The sequence below is a fragment of the Heptranchias perlo genome, chromosome 19 (assembly GCF_035084215.1).
Source record: "Heptranchias perlo isolate sHepPer1 chromosome 19, sHepPer1.hap1, whole genome shotgun sequence".
NCBI classification, from domain to species: Eukaryota; Metazoa; Chordata; class Chondrichthyes; order Hexanchiformes; family Hexanchidae; genus Heptranchias; species Heptranchias perlo.
The window spans coordinates 3,045,494-3,073,245 of NC_090343.1; the positions used below are offsets into that span (position 1 = coordinate 3,045,494).

Consider the following 27,752-nt stretch of genomic DNA (forward strand, 5'->3'; position numbering starts at 1 on the left):
TGTAATAAGACATACTGAATTTTTATTCAAACAAGAAATGAGCCAGGACTCATTAAACTGGCACGTGGATGCGATTTTTCAAATTGTGGAGTTTGCATATTTTCTGCAACGGAGCTTTGAGTTGCATCGATTCTCATGTTAACAGACGTTCTAGCGAGTAACTGATCAGCTTCCAGTTTCTACCTTCTCTGTTGGCTGGATGGATGCTTGAGTTTTACCATCCTACTTAACGGATAAGTATGAACGACAATTTAAAAAAAAGAGCTGAGAATCACATTAAAATATCAGGTGAGTGGACTTCTTTCTCTTGGTGTTAGCCGAGGCTCAGTGGGTCGCACTCTCTCTCGCCTCTGAGTCAGAAGGTAGTGGGTTCAACTCCCACTCCAGAGACTTGAGCACAAAATCTAGGCTGACATTCCCATGCAATACTGAGGGAGTGTTGCACTGTCGGAGGGTCAGTACTGAGGGAGCGTTGCACCGTCGAGGGTCAATACTGCGAGGGTGCTGCACCGTTGGAGGGTCAGTACTGAGGGAGCGTTGCACCGTCGGAGGGTCAGTACCGAGGGAGCGTTGCACCGTCGGAGGGTCAGTACCGAGGGAGCGTTGCACCGTCGGAGGGTCAGTACCGAGGGAGCGTTGCACCGTTGGAGGGTCAGTACTGTGAGGGTGCTGCACTGTCAGAGGGTCAGTACTGAGGGAGTGCGGGAAGCAGGGGGAGGGGGGGGGGATGAGATTGGGAAGAGGTGGGGGTGAGCGGTAGCCGGCAATGTTAATGCAGAGCTGGGAGGAACATGTATGGTCCTCCTGCTCCGCAATCAGGTTAAGTAATAAATTTCACACACAGTTTTTTGGTGGCAGCCTCCAGTGGTCCCTTTAAAGACGCCGGTTTGACCGCTCTGCACCTGGGAGATCTGTCGGCAGTACGCACGGCGCACACTGGCGCTAACCAATTTCGGGAATGGGCCTGAAACAGGTGTTGGGCCCCCAATCTGCATTGGCAATGGGCCTGACACCTGTTTCAGGGGGATGCCCTTGATGGCTAGAGGGCACTCTGACCAATGGCGCATGGTGTATACCTGGCCTGGTTTGAGCATGCGCACGCCATTTTTGATCCTTCAGTGCTTGTTTTCCACCTGAAAACCTGTGCTGCACGATCCAATTTCTAGGGCCAGATGTTTAGTTATGAGAGGTATCGCCTTCCACTCCCCTTCTCTTCCCAATGGTCTCCCCCAGGCATATCCTGGGTTAGATTCATGGTCTGTGCTGAGTTACCAGATCTCAGGCAAGGCAATGATTAGGCACGTTACGTTTATCTTCAATCCCCCGAGCCAGGGAGACATGCTCCTTAATACGATCTTGTGGGACACATGTGAGTGTCAGGTGAGGACAGGAGAAGATCTGCCTGTGACTCGGACAATATCACGCAGCAGACTACACGGTGAGAATTATGGGATTTGTCATCGGATGTTACCCCTTGGCAGATTTCTGGCCCTCTCCAAAATATACACAGGGGCTGTTATTCTCCAAAATATACACAGGGGCTGCTGTTCCCTACAATATACACAGGGGCTGCTGTTCCCTACAATATACACAGGGGCTGCTGTTCCCTATGATATACACAGGGGCTGCTGTTCCCTACAATATACACAGGGGCTGCTGTTCTTTATGATATACATATATATTATGCTGGGAGTCGGTGTTAAAGTCCATCACGGACCGGGAACCAGGAATACAAACACTGATATCAGCCCTGCGCGCCCTGATACCGGCCCTGCCGCGCTGATATCTCTCCTGTGCACGCAGACCATTTCCCCTTGTTGTTAAAGCACGTTGAGATTTACAGCAGTCTGTGTTTATCCATTCAATGACAACCTGTGAGACCTAAAGTCAGCTGCTGGGACATGACACAAAAATTTGCATATCTGACTAAATCAGCCCACACGGTTTCGAGTCAGCGGGCTTTAGAATGCAGGGAGCGGAAGCTCCAGGTTCACGGTGGCAGTTCAAACACGACTGGGGTTTAGTCACACTCTGGATTAAGAAGCAAGAATTGGAAAAGTCAAGGCAGCAACGAAAAGCATCAAAGATTTTCCAGAACATTCCGTAGTTGTTCAAACGATGGCCGTCTCCAAGGATGCTCCTCCCAGCACATCGACATAACACGATACACCTCCTCTGTGCACCCCACTGGACGTTGCATGCGAAGTCCACACTCCAGGAAGTCAACAGTTTGTGCAAAGGTTAGACCTGAAAGAAATGAGACATCATTGGAAGTGCAGTGAACAGTGAGGAGGATAGTGATAGACTTCAAGAGGATATAGACAGGCTGGTGGAATGGGCGGACATGTGGCAGATGAAACTTAACGCAGAGAAATGCGAAGTGATACATTTCGGGAGGAGGAGAGAGATTTAGGGGAACATGTACAGAAATCACTAAAAGCTGGTGGACAGGTACAAAAAGCTGTCGGATTGTCGTAAAAACCCAACTGGTTCACTAATGTCCTTTAGGGAAGGAAACCTGCCGTCCTTACCCGGTCTGGGCCTATATGTGACTCCAGTCCCACACCAGTGTGGTTGATTTTTAACTGCCTTTTAAAGGTGGTCTAGCAGCCACTCAGTTGTATCAAAATCGCTGCACTAGGAAAATTGCAGCAGTTCAAGGTGGCAGCTCACCACCACCTTCTCAGGGCAACTAGGGATGGGCAATAAATGCCGGCCTTGCCAGCCCATATCCCGAAAATGATTAAAGAAAAAAACACACAAACTTGGGCCAAAGTCGGTTCTGAGAAATCCATGTGCCAATAAAAATTCCCATCATGACTTCACACCAAGTGATGCCAAATGAGGTCTCCTTGATATATTGGGACAGACTGTCGCTGTCTGATTGACGTATTGGGACAGACCGTCGCTGTCTGATTGACGTATTGGGACAGACCGTCGCTGTCTGATTGACGTATTGGGACAGACCGTCGCTGTCTGATTGACGTATTGGGACTGACCGTCGCTGTCTGATTGACGTATTGGGACTGACCGTCGCTGTCTGATTGACGTATTGGGACTGACCGTCGCTGTCTGATTGACGTATTGGGACTGACCGTCACTGTCTGATTGACGTATTGGGACTGACCGTCGCTGTCTGATTGACGTATTGGGACTGACCGTCGCTGTCTGATTGACGTATTGGGACTGACCGTCGCTGTCTGATTGACGTATTGGGACTGACCGTCGCTGTCTGATTGACGTATTGGGACAGACCGTCGCTGTCTGATTGACGTATTGGGACAGACCGTCGCTGTCTGATTGACGTATTGGGACAGACCGTCGCTGTCTGATTGACGTATTGGGACAGACCGTCGCTGTCTGATTGACGTATTGGGACAGACCGTCGCTGTCTGATTGACGTGTTGGGACTGACCGTCGCTGTCTGATTGACGTATTGGGACTGACCGTCGCTGTCTGATTGACGTATTGGGACTGACCGTCGCTGTCTGATTGATGTATTGGGACTGACCGTCGCTGTCTGATTGATGTATTGGGACTGACCGTCGCTGTCTGATTGATGTATTGGGACTGACCGACTGTCTGATTGATGTATTGGGACTGACTGACTCTGTCTGATTGACGTATTGGGACTGACCGTCGCTGTCTGATTGATGTATTGGGACTGACCGTCACTGTCTGATTGATATTTTGGGACTGACTCTGTCTGATTGACGTATTGGGACTGACTCTGTCTGATTCATGCAGCAATTAAATTTGTTTCCTTTTACTCCCATGAGACTTATTGATATTAATCGCTGGAAAGGTGAAGTATCTATTTCATTTCTTTCTATTGGTTCTTGGGATTTATTGCCCTGTTTGCCTTGAGTAGTTGCCACACACTGCGCCACTGATGTCACACGTAGGCCAGACTGGGTAAGGGTGTCTGGTTCCTTGTCTGCAGGACATTAGTTGGGTTTTAAACAACAAACCAGCAACTTTCATGATGATTGATCCCCAGGCCAATGAGGCCAATTGTGAAACCTACTGCTGTCCTGGTGACATCAACTAAATCCTCACAGACCAGCGTTTGAACTTGGGACCCTCCTGGTTTGTACAACTCATTCTCCTGAACTGACTATTTTGAATGGTCTCTTATGATGTCAAATAAGTATGTCCATCCATACAGATTCCACATCGTGATTTTCCGAGCCAATATCCTTCCTCACTATTGCATTGATTTCCTCCTTTACTAACAACGCTACCCCACCTCCTTTCCCTTTTTGCCTGTCCTTCCTAAATATTGAATACCCCTGGATGTTCAGTTCCCATCCTTGGTCACCCTGCAGCCATGTCTCCGTAATCGCAACTAAATCATAACAGTTAATATCTAGCTACGTTGTTAATTCATCTAGCTTATTGTGAATGCTCCCTGCATTAAGACACAATGCCTTTAGACTTGTCTTTTTAAGATTGCTAGTCATCTTCGTTTTATTTTGCACTATGGCCCTATTTGTTTTTCGCCCTTGTGTTTCTATGTATGGAGCTTTACCCAGCACCCAAGTCAATGGTTGGTGCATCGATGGCCAATGATGCGTCAGTGCTGGTTGAGGCTAACGTTGGGCTCTTGTAGGCCAGTAATTGGGAGCGCAGCATCTCCCAACTGGGAATATTAGCTCCTCGACTTAAAGGCGTCACCTACCTGGGTATGGCGTTTGCCCATAGGTCACCAGTTCCATTAGGAGAATCCCAAAGGACCAGACGTCAGATTTCGTGGTGTGTGATTCATCCCGGAAGACTTCAGGTGCAGTCCATTTAACTGCAACTTTTTCATCTGGAAGCGCAAGACATTAATATTTAAATCAGTGAGGGCCAATTGGACAGCTCGTTCAAAGAGCCAGCACAGGCACAATGGGCCGAGTGGCCTCCTTCTGTGCTGTGAGATTCTATAATTCTATGAATGGCCGCCTTGCCAGTGGATCCACGGTGTGGTGCGTTACTGAGATATATGGGGGTGGATTACGAGGCCTCCCACCTGGCAGGAATCGGGGCGGTAACACCCTGAAAATGGCGGGCAATGACCTATCGCCCGGTTGCTGTTGTCGCGGCAATGCTCCCTCCTGCCCCCACCCCCCGCCCTCATGGGGCCTATCGCTGGCAGCCAGAGCGGCCCCTTGAGTCAAGCTGTAGGGCCCATTTAAAATGTAAATCGGGGTTCCATGAACGAAAGACAGACTTATATTTCTACAGCGCCTTTCACCACCTCAGGACGTCCCAAAGGGCTTTACATCCAATGAAGTACTTTTTTGAAGTGTAGTTACTGTCATGATGTAGGAAACGCGGCAGCCAATTTATGCACAGCAAGATCCCACAAACCGCAATGAGATAATGACCAGATAATCTGTTTTTAGTGATGTTGATTGAGGGATAACTATTGGCCCAGGACACAGGGGAGAACGCCCACCCCCCCACCCCCCTCTTCAAATAGAGGTTGTGGGATCTTTTACATCTACCCGAGAGGGCAGACAGGGCCTCGTTTTAACATCTCATTCGAAAGTCGGCACCTCCGACAGCGCAGCGCTCCCTCGGTGCTGGCCCTCCGACAGCGCAGCGCTCCCTCGGTGCTGGCCCTCCGACAGCGCAGCGCTCCCTCGGTGCTGGCCCTCCGACAGCGCAGCGCTCCCTCGGTGCTGGCCCTCCGACAGCGCAGCGCTCCCTCGGTGCTGGCCCTCCGACAGCGCAGCGCTCCCTCGGTGCTGGCCCTCCGACAGCGCAGCGCTCCCTCGGTGCTGGCCCTCCCACAGCGCAGCGCTCCCTCGGTGCTGGCCCTCCCACAGCGCAGCGCTCCCTCGGTGCTGGCCCTCCCACAGCGCAGCGCTCCCTCGGTGCTGGCCCTCCCACAGCGCAGCGCTCCCTCGGTGCTGGCCCTCCCACAGCGCAGCGCTCCCTCGGTGCTGCACTGGGAGTGTCAGCCTAGATTTTGTGCTCAAGTCTCTGGAGTGGGACTCGAACCCACGACCTTCTGATTCAAGAGGCGAGAGTGTTACCAACCGAGCCATGGCTGACACAAGTGGCTATAATTAGTGCGTGACCCCATGCACTCAATGTCAGTCGGGTATTTGACTGTGGGAGGCCTCACATCCTGCTCATGCCTTTTCTGGTCTCCACACAAGTGCACTTTCCAGCAGGCTACCTGGGCAATCAGGAGCAGGAAGCCTGGATGATTTATTTTCCGCTCCCTAGCCCAAGGGAGCTGAGGCTAACTCCACAGGTGTACCGATACCCCGGCTGAGGTCAGGCAATTCAGCATGGAGCGGAGATGAAACCTGGACCTTCTCGATCTGCCCCCCCTCAGCTATACATTGGATACGTTTGCTAAGCCTCTTGGAAGTATTTTATTAATGTGTTTCTGCATTTTTCACTAAATAATCTCAGCTGCACGTACCTTTGAGGAGGACGTATCTGTGGCCTTCGAGTTTCTGAGTTAGGCTGAAATCTCCGATTTTGCACTCCAGTGTTTGGGTCAGAAGAATGTTGGCTGACCGTAGATCGCAATGTACGTAGCCGTTCTCTTCCATGTAAAGCATTCCATCCACAATCTGCAGAAAAGGGACCATTATTCAACATGCTTCTGCTCCATTCTCTCCCGCAGTGTCCTCTTCAACCGGGAGCGTGCCCCTCCCCACCCAGGAATAAGAAACGTGTACCTGCATTGCAAAGCCAATCATCTGCACCAACTCCAACTGCCTGCCTAGGTCGCTCCTTAAGTAACTGTTTAAATTCCCTTCAGAAAAAAGGAGATCAGTTATCACTAGAGTGCCTCGAGACATCATTTTCCACGTTTAAGGCGATGACTTTAGACTGAATAGCACTTGGCCCAAATCCCCCACGACCCAGTACAGAAACAAAAGACTTGCATTTATAAATCATCTTATTGCTGCAGCACCCTCCCCCCACTGGCAGAGCCATGTAATTACAGTGTGACAAGTTTACATACGCATTTTCCATTATTAATATAGACATACAAATTTATCATGGAAATATATAAAATTAAAGACAGAATGTATACAACTTTAAAATGGGGACTGAAAGCCGTGATCCAATTAACCCCACCCTCCTCTAACCCCAATAAACCAGAGGACACAGATTTAAGGAGATTTGCAAAAGAACCAGAGGCGATATGAGGAAACATTTTTTTACACAGTGAGTTGTTATGATCTGGAATGCGCTGCCTGAAAGGGCGGTGGAAGTAGATTCAATGGTAATTTCCAAAAGGGAATTGGATAAATACTTGAAGGGAAATAATTTACAGGGCTATGGGGAAAGAGCAGGGGAGTGGGACTAATTGGATAGCTCTTTCAAAGAGCCGGCACAGGCACAATGGGCCGAATGGCTTCCTTCTGTGCTGCACCTACTACGATACCTGAAGACTACATTCAGTGTTAACTCTCCGTATATAAAGCCATGGGGGATCGACTAGTAAGCAATTGTTTTTGAAGTTGGCAAAAATTCTAAAGATTAAGAAGATGATTTTGTACTTTTAATTAGTCATTAATCTGTGAAAAAGGGGAGCTGGTTTGTCTGGGTCTAATGACCTTTCTCCTGTTCCTAAAAACCCTAAGGTTCTAATTTATGGGCAACGGAGGAGGGGAGAGGGACAGTAGGTGAACACATTGCTCGTTCACCTCAAGGTCACAGGTTCAAATCCAGCCCAGACGGTTGTGGCAGATGCAATCCTTCATTCCGTTAAATATAGAAGCCGAACGACCAACTTATCGACCTGGATCTTGTCGTGCTCAGTATCTGGTCCATTTCAGACTTGTGTCAGTAATTTACCTCAATATTACTGCCAGAATTCAAACTTTTTTCCTTCAGTTCCTCAACAGTGGAGATAATAACTTCCAAGGATTTTCATTGATTTACAGAAATTAAATGCCCAACATCCTGTGCTATTGTTGTCAAGGAAATATTGGATAGAATGTTAAGTGATGATTCAGTCCTTTATAAACTGGCCACAGGTAAAGACTGTCCGGATAAAGGCCAACTGTAAGTAGACATTTAACTTCCGTGGAACTATGGAAAACCACGGAGATTTTTAAAAATTCATTCTGGGAATGTGGGCGTCGCTGGCAAGGCCGGCATTGATTGCCCGTCCTTAGTTGCCCCTTGAGAAGGTGGTGGTGAGCCTTCTTCTTGAACCGCTGCAGTCCGTGTGGTGAAGGTTCTCTCACTGTGCTGTTAGGGAGGGAGTTCCAGGATTTTGACCCAGCGACGATGAAGGAACGGTCGATATATGTGCAAGTCAGGATGGTGTGTGCCTTGGAGGGGAACATGCAGGTGGTGGTGTTCCCATGCAGCTGATGCCCTTGTCCTTCTAGGTGGTAGAGGTCGCAGGTTTGGGAGGTGCTGTCGGAGAAGCCTTGACGAGTTGATGTCCATCATTGAGTTGGATTCTGTTTTTGTTTCCAGTTTTCTCCCATTTCCCATCAGACAGCACGGTCTTTTATTGGGGTTCAGTTGTATTTGTGCGGGAACCCTTTGGTACCTCACCCAATTGGCTATTCCTCATATGGAGGCCCAGAAAGTAAGCACCTGGAGACTATTCAACAATGGGGAGAGGCATCAGACTCAAGATCGATCTGGTCATCACCTAACATCCAAACTCAAGCACTTCTAAGTGAGGATATGAACGATGATTAGCAGATCTTCCCTAACTTGAGACTGTAGAAACCAATTGCAGCTTGCTGGCTCAGCACAGGCCAGGCATAGAGCCTGCTCCAAATGGCCTAGTACCACACCAGGCAGCGCGTGTGGTACATTGACATTGGAGACTCCCAAATGACACCAGAGGGCTGCAGGAATTACCTTTGCTCATGAACTCCGTGATGATGAGCATGGGCTCAGACCTTGTCACCACTCCGAGAAGCTGCACCAGTCGGTCATGTTGAAGAGTTTTCCTAATACTAACCTCCCTGAGGAAGGAGTCTACAGAGGTGCATTCCGGATTCCTCACCTTTACAGACACTTTGATACAGCTGTTATTCAAATCTAAAGAAAGAAAGACAGACTTGCATTTATATAGCAACTTTCATGACCTCAGGACGTCCCAAAGTGCTTTATAGCCAATGAAGTACTTTTGAAGTGAAGTCACTGTTGTAATGTAGGAAATGCAGCAGCCAATTTGCACACAGCAAGATCCCACAAACAGTAATATGGTAATGACCAGATAATCTGTTTTAGTGATGTTGGTTTAGGGATAAATATCGGCCAGGACACTGGGGAGGACTTCTTCCAATAGTGCCATGGGATCTTTTACGTCCACCCGAGAGGGCAGATGGGGCCTCGGTTTAACATCACAGCCAAAAGACGGCACCTCCGACAGTGCAGCACTCCCCCAGTACGGGCACTGGGAGTGTCAGCTTGGATTTTGTGCTCAAGTCTCTGAAGTGGGACTTGAACCCACGACCTTCTGACTCAGAGGGGAGAGTGATACCACTGAGCCACGGCTGACACCCGCCTGACGCGTTTATAACAGTGGGCCGGAGAAACCTCTTCACACAGAGAGCTGTGAGGCTGCGGAATTCACTTCCAGGGTTAGTGGTTGAGGAAGAAACTATGTCAACATTCAAGATTAGATTTTTTTTTTATTCGTTCATGGGATGTGGGCGTCGCTGGTGAGGCCGGCATTTATTGCCCGTCCCTAATTGCCCTTGTGAAGGTGGTGGTGAGCCGCTTTCTTAAACCGCTGCAGTCCGTGTGGTGAAGGTTCTCCCACAGTGCTGTTGGGAAGGGAGTTCCAGGATTTTGGAGAGGTGGATGAAGGAAAAGAGGTTGAACGGATACAGTAACAGAGCGGTAAATGGGATTGGAAATACTTACATGCGGGTAAACGGCAACACCGACTGGTTGGGCCAAATGGCCTGTTTCTATGCTGCAACTTCTATGTGTAGTTAGACATTGGGCAATATGGTAAGATACGGGTACCATTCACAGGTACTGCAGGGCTGGTCATTCCTAACAGAGTAACTGAGAGGTACAGTAGTGTTGTGGTTATGATACAGGACTAGTAATCCAGGGAATGTGAGTTCAAATCCCACCATGGCAGTTTTGATAAAACAATAAAAAGCTAGGCTCAGTAAAAGTGACCACAAAGCTATCATAGAAGAATCATAGAAGTTACAACATGGAAACAGGCCCTTCGGCCCAACATGTCCATGTCGCCCAGTTTATACCACTAAGCTAGTCCCAATTGCCTGCACTTGGCCCATATCCCTCTATACCCATCTTACCCATGTAACTGTCCAAATGCTTTTTAAAAGACAAAATTGTACCCGCCTCTACTACTGCCTCTGGCAGCTCGTTCCAGACACTCACCACCCTTTGAGTGAAAAAATTGCCCCTCTGGACCCTTTTGTATCTCTCACCTATCGGATTGTCATAAAAACCCAGCTGGTTCACTGATGCTCTTTAGGGAAGGAAACCTGCCGTCCTTACTCAGTCTGGGCCTATATGGATTCCAGTCCCACACCAACATGGTTGACTCTGAAGTGGCCTAGCAAACCACTCAATTGCATCAAACCCCCTACCATCTGTGGTTCAATAAGAAGGCCCACCACCGCCTTCTCAGGGCAATGAGGGATTGCCAGCGATGCCCACATCCAGGATTGAATTTTTAAAAAATCTAAGGCAAGACCCTAATCTTGTAAATCATTACGTACCCATCCTCGCCTTGGCAAGATGTCCAACTTCAAGTTGGCTTTCCAGTGTAATGGACTTTCTTGGAATCTCAAAGCCATCAGCTTCCAAAATATTTTGAGTCTTCTTTTTGATCGAGGGACTTGCCAGTCTTTGGCACAGACCATCTGCATCTTCTGAAGAGTTAGGTAGAGTTCCAACATGTTAGTTGCCTTGATCGTCCAATGCTGGGACTCTCAGCCACCACCCACACTTCCAGATACACTAGGAAACTCCGCCTAATATTGCTCTGCAGCTCCCCCAATGGCCCAATTAGTAAATACACTGAGCAGTGTGAGAGCTTGGCTCAGTGGGTAGCACTCTCACCTCTGTGTCAGAAGGTCGTGGGTTCAAGTCCCACTCCAGAGACTTGAACATGCAATCTAGGCTGACACTCCAAGTGTAACACTGAGTAAAAGTGTTAAATTGTCAGAGGTGAGATATTAAACTAAGGCCCCATCTATCTGTTCAGGTGAACGTAACAGATCCCCTGGTCCTTTGAAGAGCTGGTGTCCTGGACAATATTTATCTCTCAATCAACAGAGATTGATAGTGAGGAAGAAAACTGTAGACTGCAGGAAGATATCAATGGACTGGTCAGGTGGGCAGAAAAGTGGCAAATGGAATTCAATCTGAAGAAGTGGGAGGTAATGCATTTGGGGAGGGCAAACAAGGCAAGGGAATACACAATAAATGGGAGGATACTGAGAGGTGTAGAGGAACAAAATGACCTTGGAGTGCATGTCCACAGATCCCTGAAGGTAGCAGGACAGGTAGATAAGGTGGTTACTTTCCTTTATTAGCCAAGGCATAGGATATAAGAGCAGGGGGGTTATGCTGGAACTGTATAAAACACCAGTTAGGCCACAGCTAGAGTACTGTGTACAGTTCTGGTCACCACATTACCGGAAAGATGTGATTGCACTAGAGAGGGTACAGAGGAGATTTACGAGGATGTTGCCAGGACTGGAGAATTTTAGCTATGAGGAAAGATTGGATAGGCTGGGGTTGTTTTCTTTGGAACAGAGGAGGCTGAGGGGAGATTTAATTGAGGTGTATAAAATTATGAGCTCCTAGATAGAGTGGATAGGGAGGACCTATTTCCCTTAGCAGTGAGGTCAATAACCAGGGGGTATAGATTTAAAATGTCTGGTAGAAGGATTAGAGGGGAGCTGAGGAGAAATGTTTTCACCCAGAGGGTGGTGGGGGTCTGGAACTCACTGCCTGAAAGGGTGGTAGAGGCAGAAACCCTCAACTCATTTAAAAAGTACTTGGATGCGCACCTGAAGAGCCGTAACCTACAGGGCTACGGACCAAGTGCTAGAGAGTGGGATTAGGCTGGATAGCTCTTTTATTGGCCAGCACGGACACAATGGGCCAAACGGCCTCCTTCTGTGCCGTAAATTTCTATGATTCTATGATTAACAGGTGATTTATCTCATTGCTGTTTATGGGAACTTTTTGTATCCAAGTTGGCTGCCAAAGTTTATATAACAACAGTGACTATGCTTCAAAAGTAATAAGAGCAGGGGGAGTGGAAGTATTTGGATAGCTCTTTCAAAGAGCCAGCACAGGCACGATGGGCCGAATGGCCTACTTCTGTGCTGTATGATTCTCGAAGAAGGTGTTGGAGTCAGAAGCTCGCTCCATGAGGCCACCTAATGGCCAGAACCTGCAACTACATTGTGACAGTTGACATTGCAAAATTGAATTGAGAAATGTTGACGTAGCATTTACAATGGTAACAGAAAATCCTGACTACAGGAAGTAAGGTTTGAGGACAGGAAGTCTGTATCCTATGCAGGATTTTTAATATAATATGTGGATTACTATTATGCTTTGGTTGATGACAGACTTTGTTCACACTTTACCACTGACAGCAATTCTGCTTAATTCCTGCTAGCGGTTATGCCTCTTCATAAAAGGTGAAGAACACCAAGACTTACTGTGGTAATACTTGACCAACTCTTGCAGGGCAATGAACTTGACTCGTGGATTGATGTAATAGCCACTGGGACTGCTCAATATTTTGTAATGCACCACTCTGACACCCAGCTTGGGATCCCAGTGCCTGACCAACAAGGCATAGCAACCTAATCGAACAAAAGGAAAAGAAATGTTTCAGGAGATCTGAGAAACCAAATGCGATTCTATCTGCTTCCTCTCTAAGGTCCTCAGATGCATCATCACCCACCACTGGCCAGCTCCTCGCTCACCTCACCCACCACTGGCCAGCTCCTCGCTCCCCTCACCCACCACTGGCCAGCTCCTCGCTCACCTCACCCGTCATTCCCCAGCTCCTCGCTCCCCTCACCCGTCACTCCCCAGCTCCTCGCTCCCCTCACCCGTCACTCCCCAGCTCCTCGCTCCCCTCACCCGTCACTCCCCAGCTCCTCGCTCCCCTCACCCGTCACTCCCCAGCTCCTCGCTCCCCTCACCCGTCACTCCCCAGCTCCTCGCTCCCCTCACCCGCCACTCCCCAGCTCCTCGCTCCCCTCACCCGCCACTGGCCAGCTCCTCGCTCCCCTCACCCACCACTGGCCAGCTCCTCGCTTCCCTCACCCGTCATTCCCCAGCTCCTCGCTCCCCTCACCCGTCACTACCCAGCTCCGAGCTCACCTCACCCACCACTGGCCAGCTCCTCGCTTCCCTCACCCGTCACTCCCCAGCTCCTCGCTCCCCTCACCCGTCACTCCCCAGCTCCTCGCTCCCCTCACCCACCACTAGCCAGCTCCTCGCTCCCCTCACCCGTCACTCCCCAGCTCCTCGCTCCCCTCACCCGTCACTCCCCAGCTCCTCGCTCCCCTCACCCGTCACTCCCCAGCTCCTCGCTCCCCTCACCCGTCACTCCCCAGCTCCTCGCTCCCCTCACCCGTCACTCCCCAGCTCCTCGCTCCCCTCACCCGTCACTCCCCAGCTCCTCGCTCCCCTCACCCGTCACTCCCCAGCTCCTCGCTCCCCTCACCCGTCACTCCCCAGCTCCTCGCTCCCCTCACCCGTCACTCCCCAGCTCCTCGCTCCCCTCACCCGTCACTCCCCAGCTCCTCGCTCCCCTCACCCGCCACTGGCCAGCTCCTCGCTCCCCTCACCCGTCACTCCCCAGCTCCTCGCTCCCCTCACCCGTCACTCCCCAGCTCCTCGCTCCCCTCACCCGCCACTGGCCAGCTCCTCGCTCCCCTCACCCGCCACTGGCCAGCTCCTCGCTCCCCTCACCCGCCACTGGCCAGCTCCTCGCTCACCTCACCCGTCACTCCCCAGCTCCTCGCTTCCCTCACCCGTCATTCCCCAGCTCCTCGCTCCCCTCACCCGTCACTACCCAGCTCCTAGCTCACCTCACCCACCACTGGCCAGCTCCTCGCTTCCCTCACCCGTCACTCCCCAGCTCCTCGCTCCCCTCACCCGTCACTCCCCAGCTCCTCGCTCCCCTCACCCACCACTGGCCAGCTCCTCGCTCCCCTCACCCGTCACTCCCCAGCTCCTCGCTCCCCTCACCAGCTCCTCGCTCCCCTCACCCGTCACACCCCAGCTCCTCGCTCCCCTCACCCGTCACTCCCCAGCTCCTCGCTCCCCTCACCCGTCACTCCCCAGCTCCTCGCTCCCCTCACCCGTCACTCCCCAGCTCCTCGCTCCCCTCACCCGTCACTCCCCAGCTCCTCGCACCGAGGGGGGGGAGGGGCGCACCGAGGGGGGGGGAGGGGCGCACCGAGGGGGGGGGAGGGGCGCACCGAGGGGGGGGGAGGGGCGCACCGAGGGGGGGGGAGGGGCGCACCGAGGGGGGGGGGAGGGGCGCACCGAGGGGGGGGGAGGGGCGCACCGAGGGGGGGGGAGGGGCGCACCGAGGGGGGGGGAGGGGCGCACCGAGGGGGGGGGAGGGGCGCACCGAGGGGGGGGGAGGGGCGCACCGAGGGGGGGGAGGGGCGCACCGAGGGGGGGGAGGGGCGCACCGAGGGGGGGGAGGGGCGCACCGAGGGGGGGGAGGGGCGCACCGAGGGGGGGGAGGGGCGCACCGAGGGGGGGGAGGGGCGCACCGAGGGGGGGGAGGGGCGCACCGAGGGGGGGGAGGGGCGCACCGAGGGGGGGGAGGGGCGCACCGAGGGGGGGGAGGGGCGCACCGAGGGGGGGGAGGGGCGCACCGAGGGGGGGGAGGGGCGCACCGAGGGGGGGGAGGGGCGCACCGAGGGGGGGGAGGGGCGCACCGAGGGGGGGGAGGGGCGCACCGAGGGGGGGGAGGGGCGCACCGAGGGGGGGGAGGGGCGCACCGAGGGGGGGGAGGGGCGCACCGAGGGGGGGGAGGGGCGCACCGAGGGGGGGGAGGGGCGCACCGAGGGGGGGGAGGGGCGCACCGAGGGGGGGGAGGGGCGCACCGAGGGGGGGGGAGGGGCGCACCGAGGGGGGGGAGGGGCGCACCGAGGGGGGGGAGGGGCGCACCGAGGGGGGGGAGGGGCGCACCGAGGGGGGGGAGGGGCGCACCGAGGGGGGGGGAGGGGCGCACCGAGGGGGGGAGGGGCGTACCGAGGGGGGGAGGGGCGTACCGAGGGGGGGAGGGGCGTACCGAGGGGGGGAGGGGCGTACCGAGGGGGGGAGGGGCGTACCGAGGGGGGGAGGGGCGTACCGAGGGGGGGAGGGGCGTACCGAGGGGGGGGAGGGGCGTACCGAGGGGGGGAGGGGCGTACCGAGGGGGGGAGGGGCGTACCGAGGGGGGGAGGGGCGTACCGAGGGGGGGAGGGGCGTACCGAGAGGGGGAGGGGCGTACCGAGAGGGGGAGGGGCGTACCGAGGGGGGAGGGGCGTACCGAGGGGGGGAGGGGCGTACCGAGGGGGGAGGGGCTTACCGAGAGGGGGAGGGGCGTACCGAGAGGGGGAGGGGCGTACCGAGGGGGGGTCACAGCAACAAAACAAATCTGCAGTGTGACGTCACAGGTTAGGCAGGTCGGTGGTTGGTGGGGAGAATCTCTTCTGTTTTCTTCTTTCTTCGGACTGTGGGCTCAGTAACTTCGAGCAAAAAACTACATTTAAATATAAACTAAACTTAATTTAATAAATTAAACAAGGCCAGTACTTGGTTCAACATAAAAGTAATTTGATTGGCATTGTAGTAATGAATTAAATAAATAAAATAGTTATGACAGGGCAGGAGATGTGTTGCAGCTGCAATATGTGGGAGCGACTGGACAGTTTTGTCCAGGGCGACTACATCTGCGGGAAGTGTCTGCAGCTCGAGGAACTTTGGCTCCGAGTCGAGGGGCTGGAGTCCGAGCTGCAGACATTGCGAGGCATCAGGGAGGGAGAAAGTTACCTGGACACTCTGATCCAGGAGGCAGTCACACCCCTTAGACTAAATACTGTAGAATTGGCCCGTGGTCAGGGACAGGAGGCTGTGACTGGAGTGAGGCAGGTACGGGGGTCCAGGAGGGAGCATCGCAGGAGCCTCAGCCTCTGCACTTGTCCAATGGATACGAGGTTCTTGCAGCCCTTGTGGACGAGCGCAGGGACTGCAGGGAGGATGAGCAAACTGGCCACGGCACCGTGGTTCAGGGGGCCATTCAAGTGGGGGGAGTAAAAAGGAATGTGGTTGTAGTAGGCAACAGTATAGTTAGAGGGATAGACACTGTTCTCTGCAGCCAAGAGCGAGAGTCCTGAAGGCTGTGTTGCCTACCCGGTGCCAGGGTTAAGGACACCTCCTCAGGGCTGGAGAGAAACTTGGAGTGGGAGGGGGAGGATCCAGTTGTCGTGGTTCACGTAGGTACCAACGACATAGGTAGGACTAAGAAAGAGGTTCTGCTGAGGGAGTTTGAGCAGCTAGGGACTAAATTAAAAAGCAGAACCACAAAGGTGATAATCTACTGATTATTACCTAAGCCACGAGCAAATTGGCACAGGGTAAATCAGATCAGGGAGATGAATGTGTGGCTCAAAGATTGGTGTGGGAGAAGTGGGTTTCGATTCATGGGGCACTGGCACCAGTACTGGGGAAAGAGGGAGCTGTTCCGTTGGGATGGGCTTCACCTGAACCATCCTGGGACCAGTGTTCTGGCAAACCGAATAACTAGGGCGGTAGAAAAGGCTTTAAACTAAATGGAGGGGGGGAGGGCTCAGGTGAGGCGAAGTTTAGATTGATAAAGAGAAAAGACAAGGAAGTAGTACAGGAAAGTGATGGGGGTAATGATAAACAGAGTGTGTCAGGAAGGGACAGAGCGTACAAACATAAGAGTGCACCAGCAAATGGGGCCAGGGGAGGAAAGAATGGTAAAAATGCAAAATTAAAGGTTCTTTATCTGAATGCGCGCAGCATTCGTAATAAGATAGATGAATTGACGGCACAAATAGAAACAAATGGGTATGATCTCGTGGCCATTACAGAGACGTGATTGCAAGGTGACCAAGGTTGGGAGCTAAATATTCAGGGTTATTTAACATTTCGGAAGGATAGGAAAAAAGGCAAAGGTGGTGGGGTAGCTCTGTTAATAAAGGATGAAATTGGTATAATAGTGAGAAATGATCTTGGCTCAGAAGATCAAGATGTCGAATCAATTTGGGTGGAGGTAAGAAATAGCAAGGGAAAGAAATCACTGGTGGGAGTAGTACATAGGTCCCCTAACAGTAGCTACACTGTAGGGCAATATATAAATCAGGAAATAAGGGGGGCTTGTAAAAAAGGTAATGCAATAATCATGGGCAATTTTAACTTTCACATAGATTAGACAAATCAAATTGGCAAAAATAGCCCTGAGGAGGAGTTCATAGAGTGTATTAGGGACTGTTTCTTAGACCAATACATTGGGGAACCAACCAGGGAACAGGCCATTTTGGATCTGGTAATGGGTAACGAAACAGGATTAATTAATGATCTCAAAGTAAAGGATCCCTTGGGAAGCAGTGATCATAACATGATAGAATTTCACATCCAGTTTGAGAGCGAGGATCTTGGGTCTGAAACTACTGTATTAAACTTAAATAAGGGCAATTATAAAGGAATGAGGGCGGAATTGGCTAAAGTGGACTGGGTAAACAGATTAGATGGTATGATGGTAGATAAGCAGTGGCAAACATTTAAAAAGATATTTTATGACTTGCAACAAAAATATATCCCTGTGAGGAGGAAAGATTCCACAAAAAGGGTGAACCAACCATGGCTAACTAAGGAAGTCAAGGATGGTATCAGGTTAAAAGAAAAAGCATACAACATGGCAAAGATTATGAAAACTTTAAAAACCAGCAAAGGATGACTAAAAGAATAATAAAGAGGGAGAAAATAAATTATGAGAGTAAACTAGCAAGAAATATAAAAACTGACAGTAAAAGCTTCTACAAGTATATAAAAAGGAAGAGGGTAGCTAAAGTAAACATTGGTCCCTTAGAGGATGAGACTGGGGAAATAATAATGGAAAACAAGGAAATGGCAGAGGAATTGAACAGATATTTTGTATCTGTCTTCACAGTAGAAGACACTAATAATATACCAATAATAGTAGAAAATCAAGGGGCAAAGGGGAGGGAGGAACTAAAAACAATCACTATCACTAGAGAAAATGTACTAGGTAAATTAATGGGTCTAAAGGCTGACAAGCCCCCTGGACCTGATGGCTTGCATCCGAGGGTCTTAAAGGAAGTGGCTACAGAGATAGTGGATGCATTGGTTGTAATCTTCCAGAATTCACTAGATTCTGGAAAGCTCCCAGCGGATTGGAAAACCGCAAACATAACACCCCTATTCAAGAAGGGACTGAGACAGAAAGCAGGTAACTATAGACCAGTTAGCCTAACATCTGTCATTGGGAAAATGCTAGAATCCATTATTAAGGAAGTAGTAGCAGGACATTTGGAGACTCATCATACAATCAAGGAGAGTCAACATGGTTTTATGAAGGGGAAATCGTGTCTGACAAATTTATTAGAGTTCTTTGAGGAAGTAACGGGCAGGGTGGATAAAGGGGAACTAATGCATGCAGTATATTTGGATTTCCAAAAGGCATTTGATAAGGTGCCACATAAAAGATCACTGCACAAGATAAGAGCTCATGGTGTTGGGGGTAATATACTGGCATGGATAGAGGATTGGCTAACTAACAGAAAACAAAGAGTCGGGATAAAGGTCATTTTCAAAATGGCAATCTTTAACTAGTGGGGTGCCGCAGGGATCAGTGCTGGGGCCTCAACTATTTACAATATATATCAATGACTTGGATGAAGGAACAGAGTGTCTTGTGGCCAAATTTGCTGATGATACAAAGATAGGTGGAAAAGCAAGTTGCGATGAGGACACAAAGTGTCTGCAAAGGGATATTGACAGGTTAAGTGAATGGGCAAAAATCTGGCAGATGGAATATAATGTGGGAAAATGTGAAGTCATCCACTTTGGGAGGAAAAATAAAAAAGCAAAATATTATTTGAATGGAGAAATACTACAGAATGCTGCGGTACAGAGGGATCTGGGTGTCCTCGTACATGAAACACAAAAAGTCAACATACAGGTGCAGCAGGTAATCCGGAAGGCAAACGGAATATTGGCCTTTATTTCGAGGGGGATGGAGTATAAAAGCTGGGAAGTCATGCTACAACTGTACAGGGTGCTGGTGAGACCACACCTGGAGTACTGCGTACAGTTCTGGTGCCCTTATTTAAGGAAGGATATACTTGCATTGGAGGCAGTTCAGAGAAGGTTCACTAGGTTGATTCCGGGTATGGGAGGGTTGTCTTATGAGGAAAGATTGAACAGGTTGGGTCTATACTCATTGGAGTTTAGAAGAATGAGAGGAGATCTTATTGAAACATACAAGATTCTGAGGGGAGATGCTGAGAGGATGTTACCCCTCATGGGGGAATCTAAAACTAGGGGGCATAGTCTCAGACTAAGGGGTCGCCCATTTAAGACAGAAATGAGGAGGAATTTCTTCTCCCAGAGGGTCGTGAATCTTTGGAATTCTTTACCCCAAAAAGCTGTGGAGGCTGAGTCATTGAATACATTCAAGGCTGAGTTCGACAAATTTTGATCAGCGAGGGAGTCAAAGGATAAGGGGAAAGGGCGGGAAAGTGGAGTTGAGGTAAAAATCAGATCAGCCATGATCTCATTAAATGGCGGAGCAGGCTCGAGGGGCCGAATGGCCTGCTCCTGCTCCTATCTCTTATGGTCTTATTATTTATATAGCGCCTTTAACATATAAAGACATCCCAAGGTGCATCACGGAGATGTAATCAGATAAAAATGGTTACCAAGCTAAAGGAGGAGATATTAGGAGGGATTGGTCAAAGAGCTGGGTTTTAAGAAGGGTCTTAAAGGAGGTGAGAGAGGCGGAGAGGTTTAGGAAGGGAATTCTGGAGCGTATGTCCTAGACAGCTGAAGGCACGGCCACCAATGGTGGGACGAAGCAAGGGGTAAGCACAAGTAGTCATAATTGGAGGGGAGAACGAAGAGTTCGGGGGTGGGAGGAGGTTACAGAGATAGGGAGGGGCGAGGGCCATGGAGGGATCTGAAAACAAGGGTGAGAATTTTAAAATCGAGGCGTTGCCAGACTGGGAGCCAATGTCGGTCAGCGCACACAGGGGTGATGGGTGAACGGGACTTGGTCCGAGTTAGGATACGGGCAGCAGAGTTTTGGATGAGCTGAAGTTTATGGAGGGTGGAGGAAACGTGCAAGTGGTCTACAGACTGGAATGTTCCTGCACCTTCGCACATCTGCAGAGGTGAGACCAGAAGCCTAGCTTGCAGGGGATCATAGATATACTGTCACTCTGTCACAGTGAGTAAGTGCCACCCACTATACTGAGGTGCAAGGCCACGTAGGGATTTAAACAGGTTCTGTCCATCCCTACGCTCTTGTCTCCTACAGCTTTCTAGGTCATGTTCACACGGTTTAATCGGAGATTGAAAACTCGATGCTGACCTTTTCTTGTCCGACTCTCTCTGATCAGGAAGGATCCCACTTTATTTTCTGGTTGCAGAATTGTTCTCTGTGCTTCTTTGCCACTTATTGCTTCAAAGAACCATCTGTGAGAAAACGAACACAAACCATATTATCAGTTCTGATAGTTTCAGATTTGCTGTTGTCCGATGTTTAAGAACTCACATTTATATCATGTCCTCAAGACATTCCAAAGTGGTTCATAGCCAGATAATTACCTTTGAAGTGCAGTCACTGTTGTTATGTCGATAAACGTGACAACCAATTTGTGCATAGCAAGATCCCACAATGAGATTAATGACCAGTTAATGTGTTTTAGTGATGTTGGTTGAGGGCTAAATATTGGCCAGGACACCGGGGAGAACTCCGCTGCTCTACTTCGAATTGTGGCCGTGAGATCTTTTACATCCACCCGAGAGGGCAGGCAGGAACTCAGTTTAACGTCTCATCCGAAAGACGGCACCTCTGACAGTGCAGCACTCCCTCGGTATTGGCACTGGGAGTGTCAGCCTGAATTACATGCTCAAGTCGCTGGAGTGGGACTCAAACCCATGACCTTCTGACCTCTGAGCCAAGCTGACACTTATTGTGGGATTTTAGCAATGTATTGATTGGGCTAAACTGCGACAAACACAAATTTTACTCAATCATTTCAGTTAGGCTACAGGTAATAACAAATACCTAGAGAGAGTTACAGGATGGAATCCAATCACAACAAACTCAGGCTGGTAGCTCATGGAATCATAGAATGATACGGCACAGGAGGAGGCCATTCGGCCCATCGTGCCTGTGCCAGCTCTTTGAAAGAGCTATCCAATTAATCCCACTCCCTTACTCTTTCCCCACAGCCCTGCAGATTATTCCTTTTCAAGTATTTATCCAATTCCCTTCTGAAAGTTATTATTGAATCTGCTTCCACCGCCCTTTCAGGCAGCGCATTCCAGATCAGAACAACTCGCTGCGTAAAAAAAGTTCTCCTCATCTCACCTCTGGTTCTTGGCCAATTATCTTAAATTTGTGTCCTCTGGTTACCGACCCTCCTGCCGCTGGATTTGGTCTATTCTATCCAACCCCCCAATTTTCTGAATACCTCTATTAAATCTCCCCTTAACCTCCTCTGCTCTAAGGAGAACAATCCCGGCCTCTCTAATCTCACTGCTTAACTCTTTTACACAGAGGAGTGTGAGGCTGTGGAATCCACTAGAGGAGTTAGCTATTGAAGCAGAGACCATGTCAGCATTTAATAGGTTAGATAGGTGGTTGAAGGAAAGGGGGATAAAGGGAAACGCGGAACAGGGTGAGGTACACGGGATTAGGATGCTGCTCATGTGGAGGATAAACACCAACACGGACTGGATAGGCCGAATGGCCTGTTTCTGTGTTGTAATCCCTGTGTAATCTGCTTAGTGAAAGGTGCGTCTGACTCTCCTTACCTGGCCTGTCCTGGTAAAATGATTAAACACTGTTGGGCGCTGCATTGCAGCGTGACCCTGACCACCTCCTGCTTTGCTCCTCTCCTCCTGTGAATCCCAAGCGATGCCTCCCTCCTCTGCTTTATAAATGGAACTTGAAGCTGCTCAAACACCTTCACACACTGCATTTACTCAAGCCATTCAGGAGAGAAATTTGGAAACACTTCTTCACACAAAGGGTGGTAGAAGTGTGGAACTCTCTCCCACAAAAAGCACTAGATGCTGGCTCAATTAATAATTTTAAATACTGAGATCGATAGATTTTTGCTAGCTAAGGGTATCGAGGGATATGGAGCCAAGGTGGGTGAATGGAATTTGGATGCAGATCAGCCATGAATCTCATTGAATGGTGGAACAGGCTTGAGGGGCTGAATGGCCTCCTCCTGTTCCTATGTTCAGGGTGTATTTAAATTAGTTTGGCTAACAGCAGCCAATCACCTACTTTTCCTCCTCCAGGCGTGGGATATCTGCACTGTAGTCACTCATAGTCTCTGTCCTGGTCAGAGGCCTTGTGGGCCGATAGTCTTCTAATCTGAAATATGGAAATCAGAACTATAAACATTACACAGAATGTACAGCACGGAAACAGGCCATTCGGCCCAACAGGTCTATACCGGCGTTTATACTCCACACGAGCCTCCTCCCTCCCTACTTCATCTCACCCCATCAGCATATCCTTCTATTCCTTTCTCCCTCATGTGTTTATCCAGCTTCCCCTGAAATGTATCTATGCTATTCGCCTCAACTACTCCTTGTGGGAGCGAGTTCCACATTCCAACCACTCTCTGGGTAAAGAAGTTTCTCCTGAATTCCCTATTGGATTTATTAGTGACTATCTTATATTTACATCTATAGACATAGATTTATATTTAGTCAGCACCTTACTGCATAGGAAGGCTTCAAAGAGTTTCACATAATTAATTTTTTTGGAGAGCAGTGACTGTTGTTATGGAGGTAACAGTGTCAGCAACGTGCTGGAAACGGCAGTGAGTTGAACAAGCAGTTAATCTGTTTTTGGAGGTCTGGTTGAGGAAGGAATGTTGGCCAAGGACTCCGGGAGAACTCTCTCCTCTTCAACACCCGCCTGGACTGGCAAGCGGAGCCTTGGTTACACCGAAGGATGGCACCTCCAACAATGCAGCACTCCCTCCGACTGAGCCAGAGTGTGAGCCTGGGTTATGGGTCAGTCTATGGGTCCTTACCCATGATCTCAGTGTTGTGGAAATTCTTACTTTGCTCAGCCTTCTCCTCCACCTACAACCTACAGACTTGTAATACCCACAAACTCATTACTTGCAATTAACCTCACCTTCTCTCCTGCTCTCTAACCCAAATGCTGTCCTTCAATGTGGGCCTTTGTCCTTCACCTGGTCTTCTGAATCAAAGTACTAGACACAGTCATAAACTGGATAACAAAGGCAGGGTCACAGGAACCTACCACGCCTCATTCTCCTCCTTCCCATCCAGTGGCCCCTCTTGCTCTTCCTCCAGTATACTCATGTAGTCACTTGGATGAAACCTTCTCTTCTGGTTATCAGAGAGACTGGGAACCACCAGTCATCAGATCTAAAATGGAGAAAAGTCAGTCTTTTCTCAGGTATTTGTCACAGTCGGTGGAAGACCTGAATTTCCCTCCATAATGTATTCACAAAATCAAACGGTGAGTGTGAGTGTGCACGTTTGTGTGTGAGAGTATGCGAGTGTATGTGTGAATGTGCGTGTGTAAATACTCGCCTATGGATGTGTGTATGCTTGAGAACGCACGTGTGTATGTGAGTGAGTGTGAGTATGTGTGAGCGCGGGCTCCGGGCTCCCCGTCTGCGGAGGGCGGGCTCCGGGCTCCCCGTCTGCGGAGGGCGGGCTCCGGGCTCCCCGTCTGCGGAGGGCGGGCTCCGGGCTCCCCGTCTGCGGAGGGCGGGCTCCGGGCTCCCCGTCTGCGGAGGGCGGGCTCCGGGCTCCCCGTCTGCGGAGGGCGGGCTCCGGGCTCCCCGTCTGCGGAGGGCGGGCTCCGGGCTCCCCGTCTGCGGAGGGCGGGCTCCGGGCTCCCCGTCTGCGGAGGGCGGGCTCCGGGCTCCCCGTCTGCGGAGGGCGGGCTCCGGGCTCCCCGTCTGCGGAGGGCGGGCTCCGGGCTCCCCGTCTGCGGAGGGCGGGCTCCGGGCTCCCCGTCTGCGGAGGGCGGGCTCCGGGCTCCCCGTCTGCGGAGGGCGGGCTCCGGGCTCCCCGTCTGCGGAGGGCGGGCTCCGGGCTCCCCGTCTGCGGAGGGCGGGCTCCGGGCTCCCCGTCTGCGGAGGGCGGGCTCCGGGCTCCCCGTCTGCGGAGGGCGGGCTCCGGGCTCCCCGTCTGCGGAGGGCGGGCTCCGGGCTCCCCGTCTGCGGAGGGCGGGCTCCGGGCACTCTATTCGCCTGGATACCCTGCCAGGACCCCTTGTGCCAACGGCAGAGTACGACACACAAAATGCCAGCTCCAAACTTGTTTTCACCAAACCCTAAACATTTTCCCAACTAGGAACATAGGTAGGCCATTCAGCCCCTCGAGCCTTTCTGCTACGAACAAGACGGAAAAAAAACACAGTTCTTTTACTAATGGGGTGGGTGGGGGGAGAGGGAGGGAAGAAAGGAGGGAGGGAGGGAGGAGGGAAGGAAGAAAGGGAAAAAGGGAGGGAAGAAAAAGAACTTGCATTTATATAGCACCTTTCACAACCTCAGGACGTCCCAAAGGGCTTTACGGCCATCAAAGTATTTATGGAGTGTAGTCACTGTTGTAATGTAGGAAACGTGGCAGCCAATTTGCGCACAAATGAGCGCAGCTCCAACAACATTCAAGAAGCTCGACACCATCCAGGACAAAGCAGCCCGCTTGATTGGCACCCCATCCACCACCCTAAACATTCACTCCCTTCACCACCGGCGCACTGTGGCTGCAGTGTGTACCATCCACAGGATGCACTGCAGCAACTCGCCAAGGCTTCTTCGACAACCGCAACCTCTACCACCTAGAAGGACAAGAGCAGCAGGCACATGGGAACACCACCACCTGCACGTTCCCCTCCAAGTCACACACCATGCCGACTTGGAAATATGTCGCCGTTCCTTCATCGTCGCTGGGTCAAAATCCTGGAACTCCCTTCCTAACAGCACTGTGGGAGAACCTTCACCACACGGACTGCGGTGGTTCAAGAAGGCGGCTCACCACCACCTTCTCAAGGGCAATTAGGGATGGGCAATAAATGCCGGCCTCGCCAGCGACGCCCACATCCCATGAACGAATAAAAAAAGTGGGATTTTTATGCCCACTTGAGCAGGCAGACGGGGCCTCGGTTTAGCGTCTCATTCAAAAGACAGCACCTCTGACAGTCCAGCAGTCCCTCAGTACTGCACTGTCAGCCTGGATTGTGTGCTCAAGTCACTGGAGTAGGGCTCAAACCAATGACCTTCTGACTCAAGAAGCAAGTGTGGTACCCAGTGTAGTGTAGAGCGGACAGCTCTTGGGGGGGGGTGGGGGGACTGAGATAGATTCCTGATTTCTGCTGAATGTGCTAATCTCTGTCAGGACAGCAATTGGCCTCAGTGCCCGCAAAGAAAATCAGCTCGAGTTCCTGCTCCAGGGTAGCTAACCGGTGCATGTTGGGTAAGGCCAGGATTGGCTTGGACGCGATGCTGCCCATGGTCGATCAGTCCGCCAGGACTCTCATGTGAAGAGTGGCTGATAGGGCGAGACAGCGGAGGGCAGCAATGGCAGTGTATCCGAGCAAGATCAGCACCTCCAGCAGAGAAACTGGTATCAAAAATGAATTGAGAAGATGGTAGCTTCTGAAAAGATTAAATTCCAGTAAATCGTATGGGCTGTGTGTAATGAATCTCAGAGGGAGAGAGGGAAAGAAAGAGAGAGAGCGCGCGGAGAGAGAGGAACAGAGGGAAGAGGGGAAAGAGAGAGCAGGGGAAAGAAAAAGGGGGGTAGAGCAATAAGGAGGGAGAAAGAGAGAAAGGGGGAGGGAGAGAGAGACACACAGAAAGAGAGGGTGAGAGAAAGGAGGGGTGATAGAGAGATAAGGAGGGAGAAAGAGAGAGGCAGACAGACAGAGAAAGATAAAGAGGGAGAGAGAGGGAGGGGGAAAAGGGAGAGGGGGAGCGAGCCAGTGGGTAGTGGAGTCATTTGGAGCCGGGCAGGTAGGTCGAGTGGGGAAACGGCCTGAGGGGAAGTTTGGGCATTGAGCGGCTGGAGGGCAGGGAAAGACTCTCAATCACAACGGATATGTATTTTTGAAAACGTATCTCTAAACTTCCCCGTCTCTCCACCTCTCTCCCCTCCATAAAACCCACTTCTTTGACCGAGCTGTTTTTTCGCCCCTCCTATTGTCTGCTGATCCCTCTGTGAAGTGCCTTCGGATGTTTTACCTGCGGTAAAGGCCAAGTCTAAATGCAAGTCTCTCTTTCTTTAATTGCAAGCTGTTCTTGCTGCTTCACTTAACACAAGCTGATTATATTTTCTCAGGAACAGATTTCTCTTTGACCTTATTGTATGTGAATGTTGAAAGTACTCGTGAAATCGAAATGGTTGCAGGGGAGTGGCTAAAGGTTCATTGGGAGATTAATTGTTCAGAAACAGGACTGATAAAATAAGACAAATGGGATTGTAATATCGTTTGGAATATTTCTAACTGGTAATTGTGCAGGAAACTCCCATTTTTGCAACTAATTGCCTTTTTTTAAAAAACCTGAATCAGCCATGGCCCCGTTGATTGCGGCTCTGATATAATCTCCACTGTATAGAGCCAAACAGAATTAAAAATAAATAACACAAGGACTGGAGGTCGCTGTGAACTCACCGTTGACTGGCTCACCTCGGAATGGGAGCCCGCACAATCCCAGATATTCCCGAGCCTCTGAATCAGTCCCAGAACTAGCCCGACTCTGACACTGAAACGGTGTACACATTCACACTGAAATAATGAGCAGTCACTCGAGAACAAAACCTATCTTATCAGTGCACAGAAAGTGCAAAGTACACCAGACTTTAGCTGGGGGCGGAAGAAAGTAACAAGTTTCAGAAGGTTTGTCTCTGAACTGAGCAAACACTCCGACAGGCTGGGAAGATGTTTAGGCGAGCAGAGATTTCCTGAACCCTGCACTGCACTGTCCAATGAAACCAGACTCGCTGTGAGAGCCACACTCGGACAGTGCCATTACTCAGGGTGTGGACATTCTTGGAGCGGAGCAGAGCAGCTTGTTGTTTCAAAGAGGGTAAATGGAACACCTGCTGGCTTCCATCTCCTCAATGTGTAAACAGGACTGTGCATCCTGAGCAATAGCACGGGACCCTGAGCAGGTCGGGTGAGAAGTTCAAAGCTTGAGGTAAATCGAGCTCGACTTCATTAATCATTAACGATTTTTTTTTTATATTACCTATTGCAAACATGACTTTTCATGATCGCAGCATTCAGTATCATTGTCTAGTAAACTGTAGGGCCCCAAACTGAACCTTTGCACAGGGCCTCCTGCAAGGCAAACACCTACCTTATGTGTAATAATACGAAGGATCACTCCAGCTCAGCTCCCAGTCTGGCGGCAGAGTGGAGTGGTGTGAAATGAAACTCCTTGGGAACAGCTGTCCCACACATTTGGGTGTGACACTTGTAGAGGGTATAGCGCCAGTGTGATATAAACTGGGCG

At 50.8% G+C, this 27,752-nt stretch overlaps 1 protein-coding gene across 6 annotated transcripts; it reads right to left on the bottom strand.

Moving 5' to 3' along the window:
• LOC137335076 (tyrosine-protein kinase HCK-like) lies at window positions 1-27,616 on the bottom strand. 6 transcript variants are annotated; one of them, XM_068000174.1, is made up of 11 exons: window positions 27,597-27,616; window positions 23,522-23,649; window positions 22,526-22,615; window positions 20,594-20,697; window positions 12,660-12,806; window positions 10,698-10,850; window positions 8,845-9,027; window positions 6,687-6,763; window positions 6,425-6,578; window positions 4,682-4,813; window positions 1-2,247 (listed from the first exon to the last, which is right to left on the bottom strand). In XM_068000174.1, exons 3-11 carry the CDS (start codon window positions 22,567-22,569, stop codon window positions 2,081-2,083), a joined length of 1,161 nt encoding a protein of 386 aa, XP_067856275.1. In that variant the 5' UTR covers window positions 22,570-22,615; window positions 23,522-23,649; window positions 27,597-27,616; the 3' UTR covers window positions 1-2,080. The 6 variants fall into 6 exon arrangements, with proteins under 6 accessions (XP_067856275.1, XP_067856274.1, XP_067856280.1 ...); XM_068000173.1 differs by lacking the exon at window positions 27,597-27,616 and adding an exon at window positions 26,909-27,362; XM_068000179.1 differs by lacking the exons at window positions 8,845-9,027; window positions 27,597-27,616 and adding an exon at window positions 26,909-27,363.
• Between the last annotated feature and the right edge of the window lie 136 nt (window positions 27,617-27,752).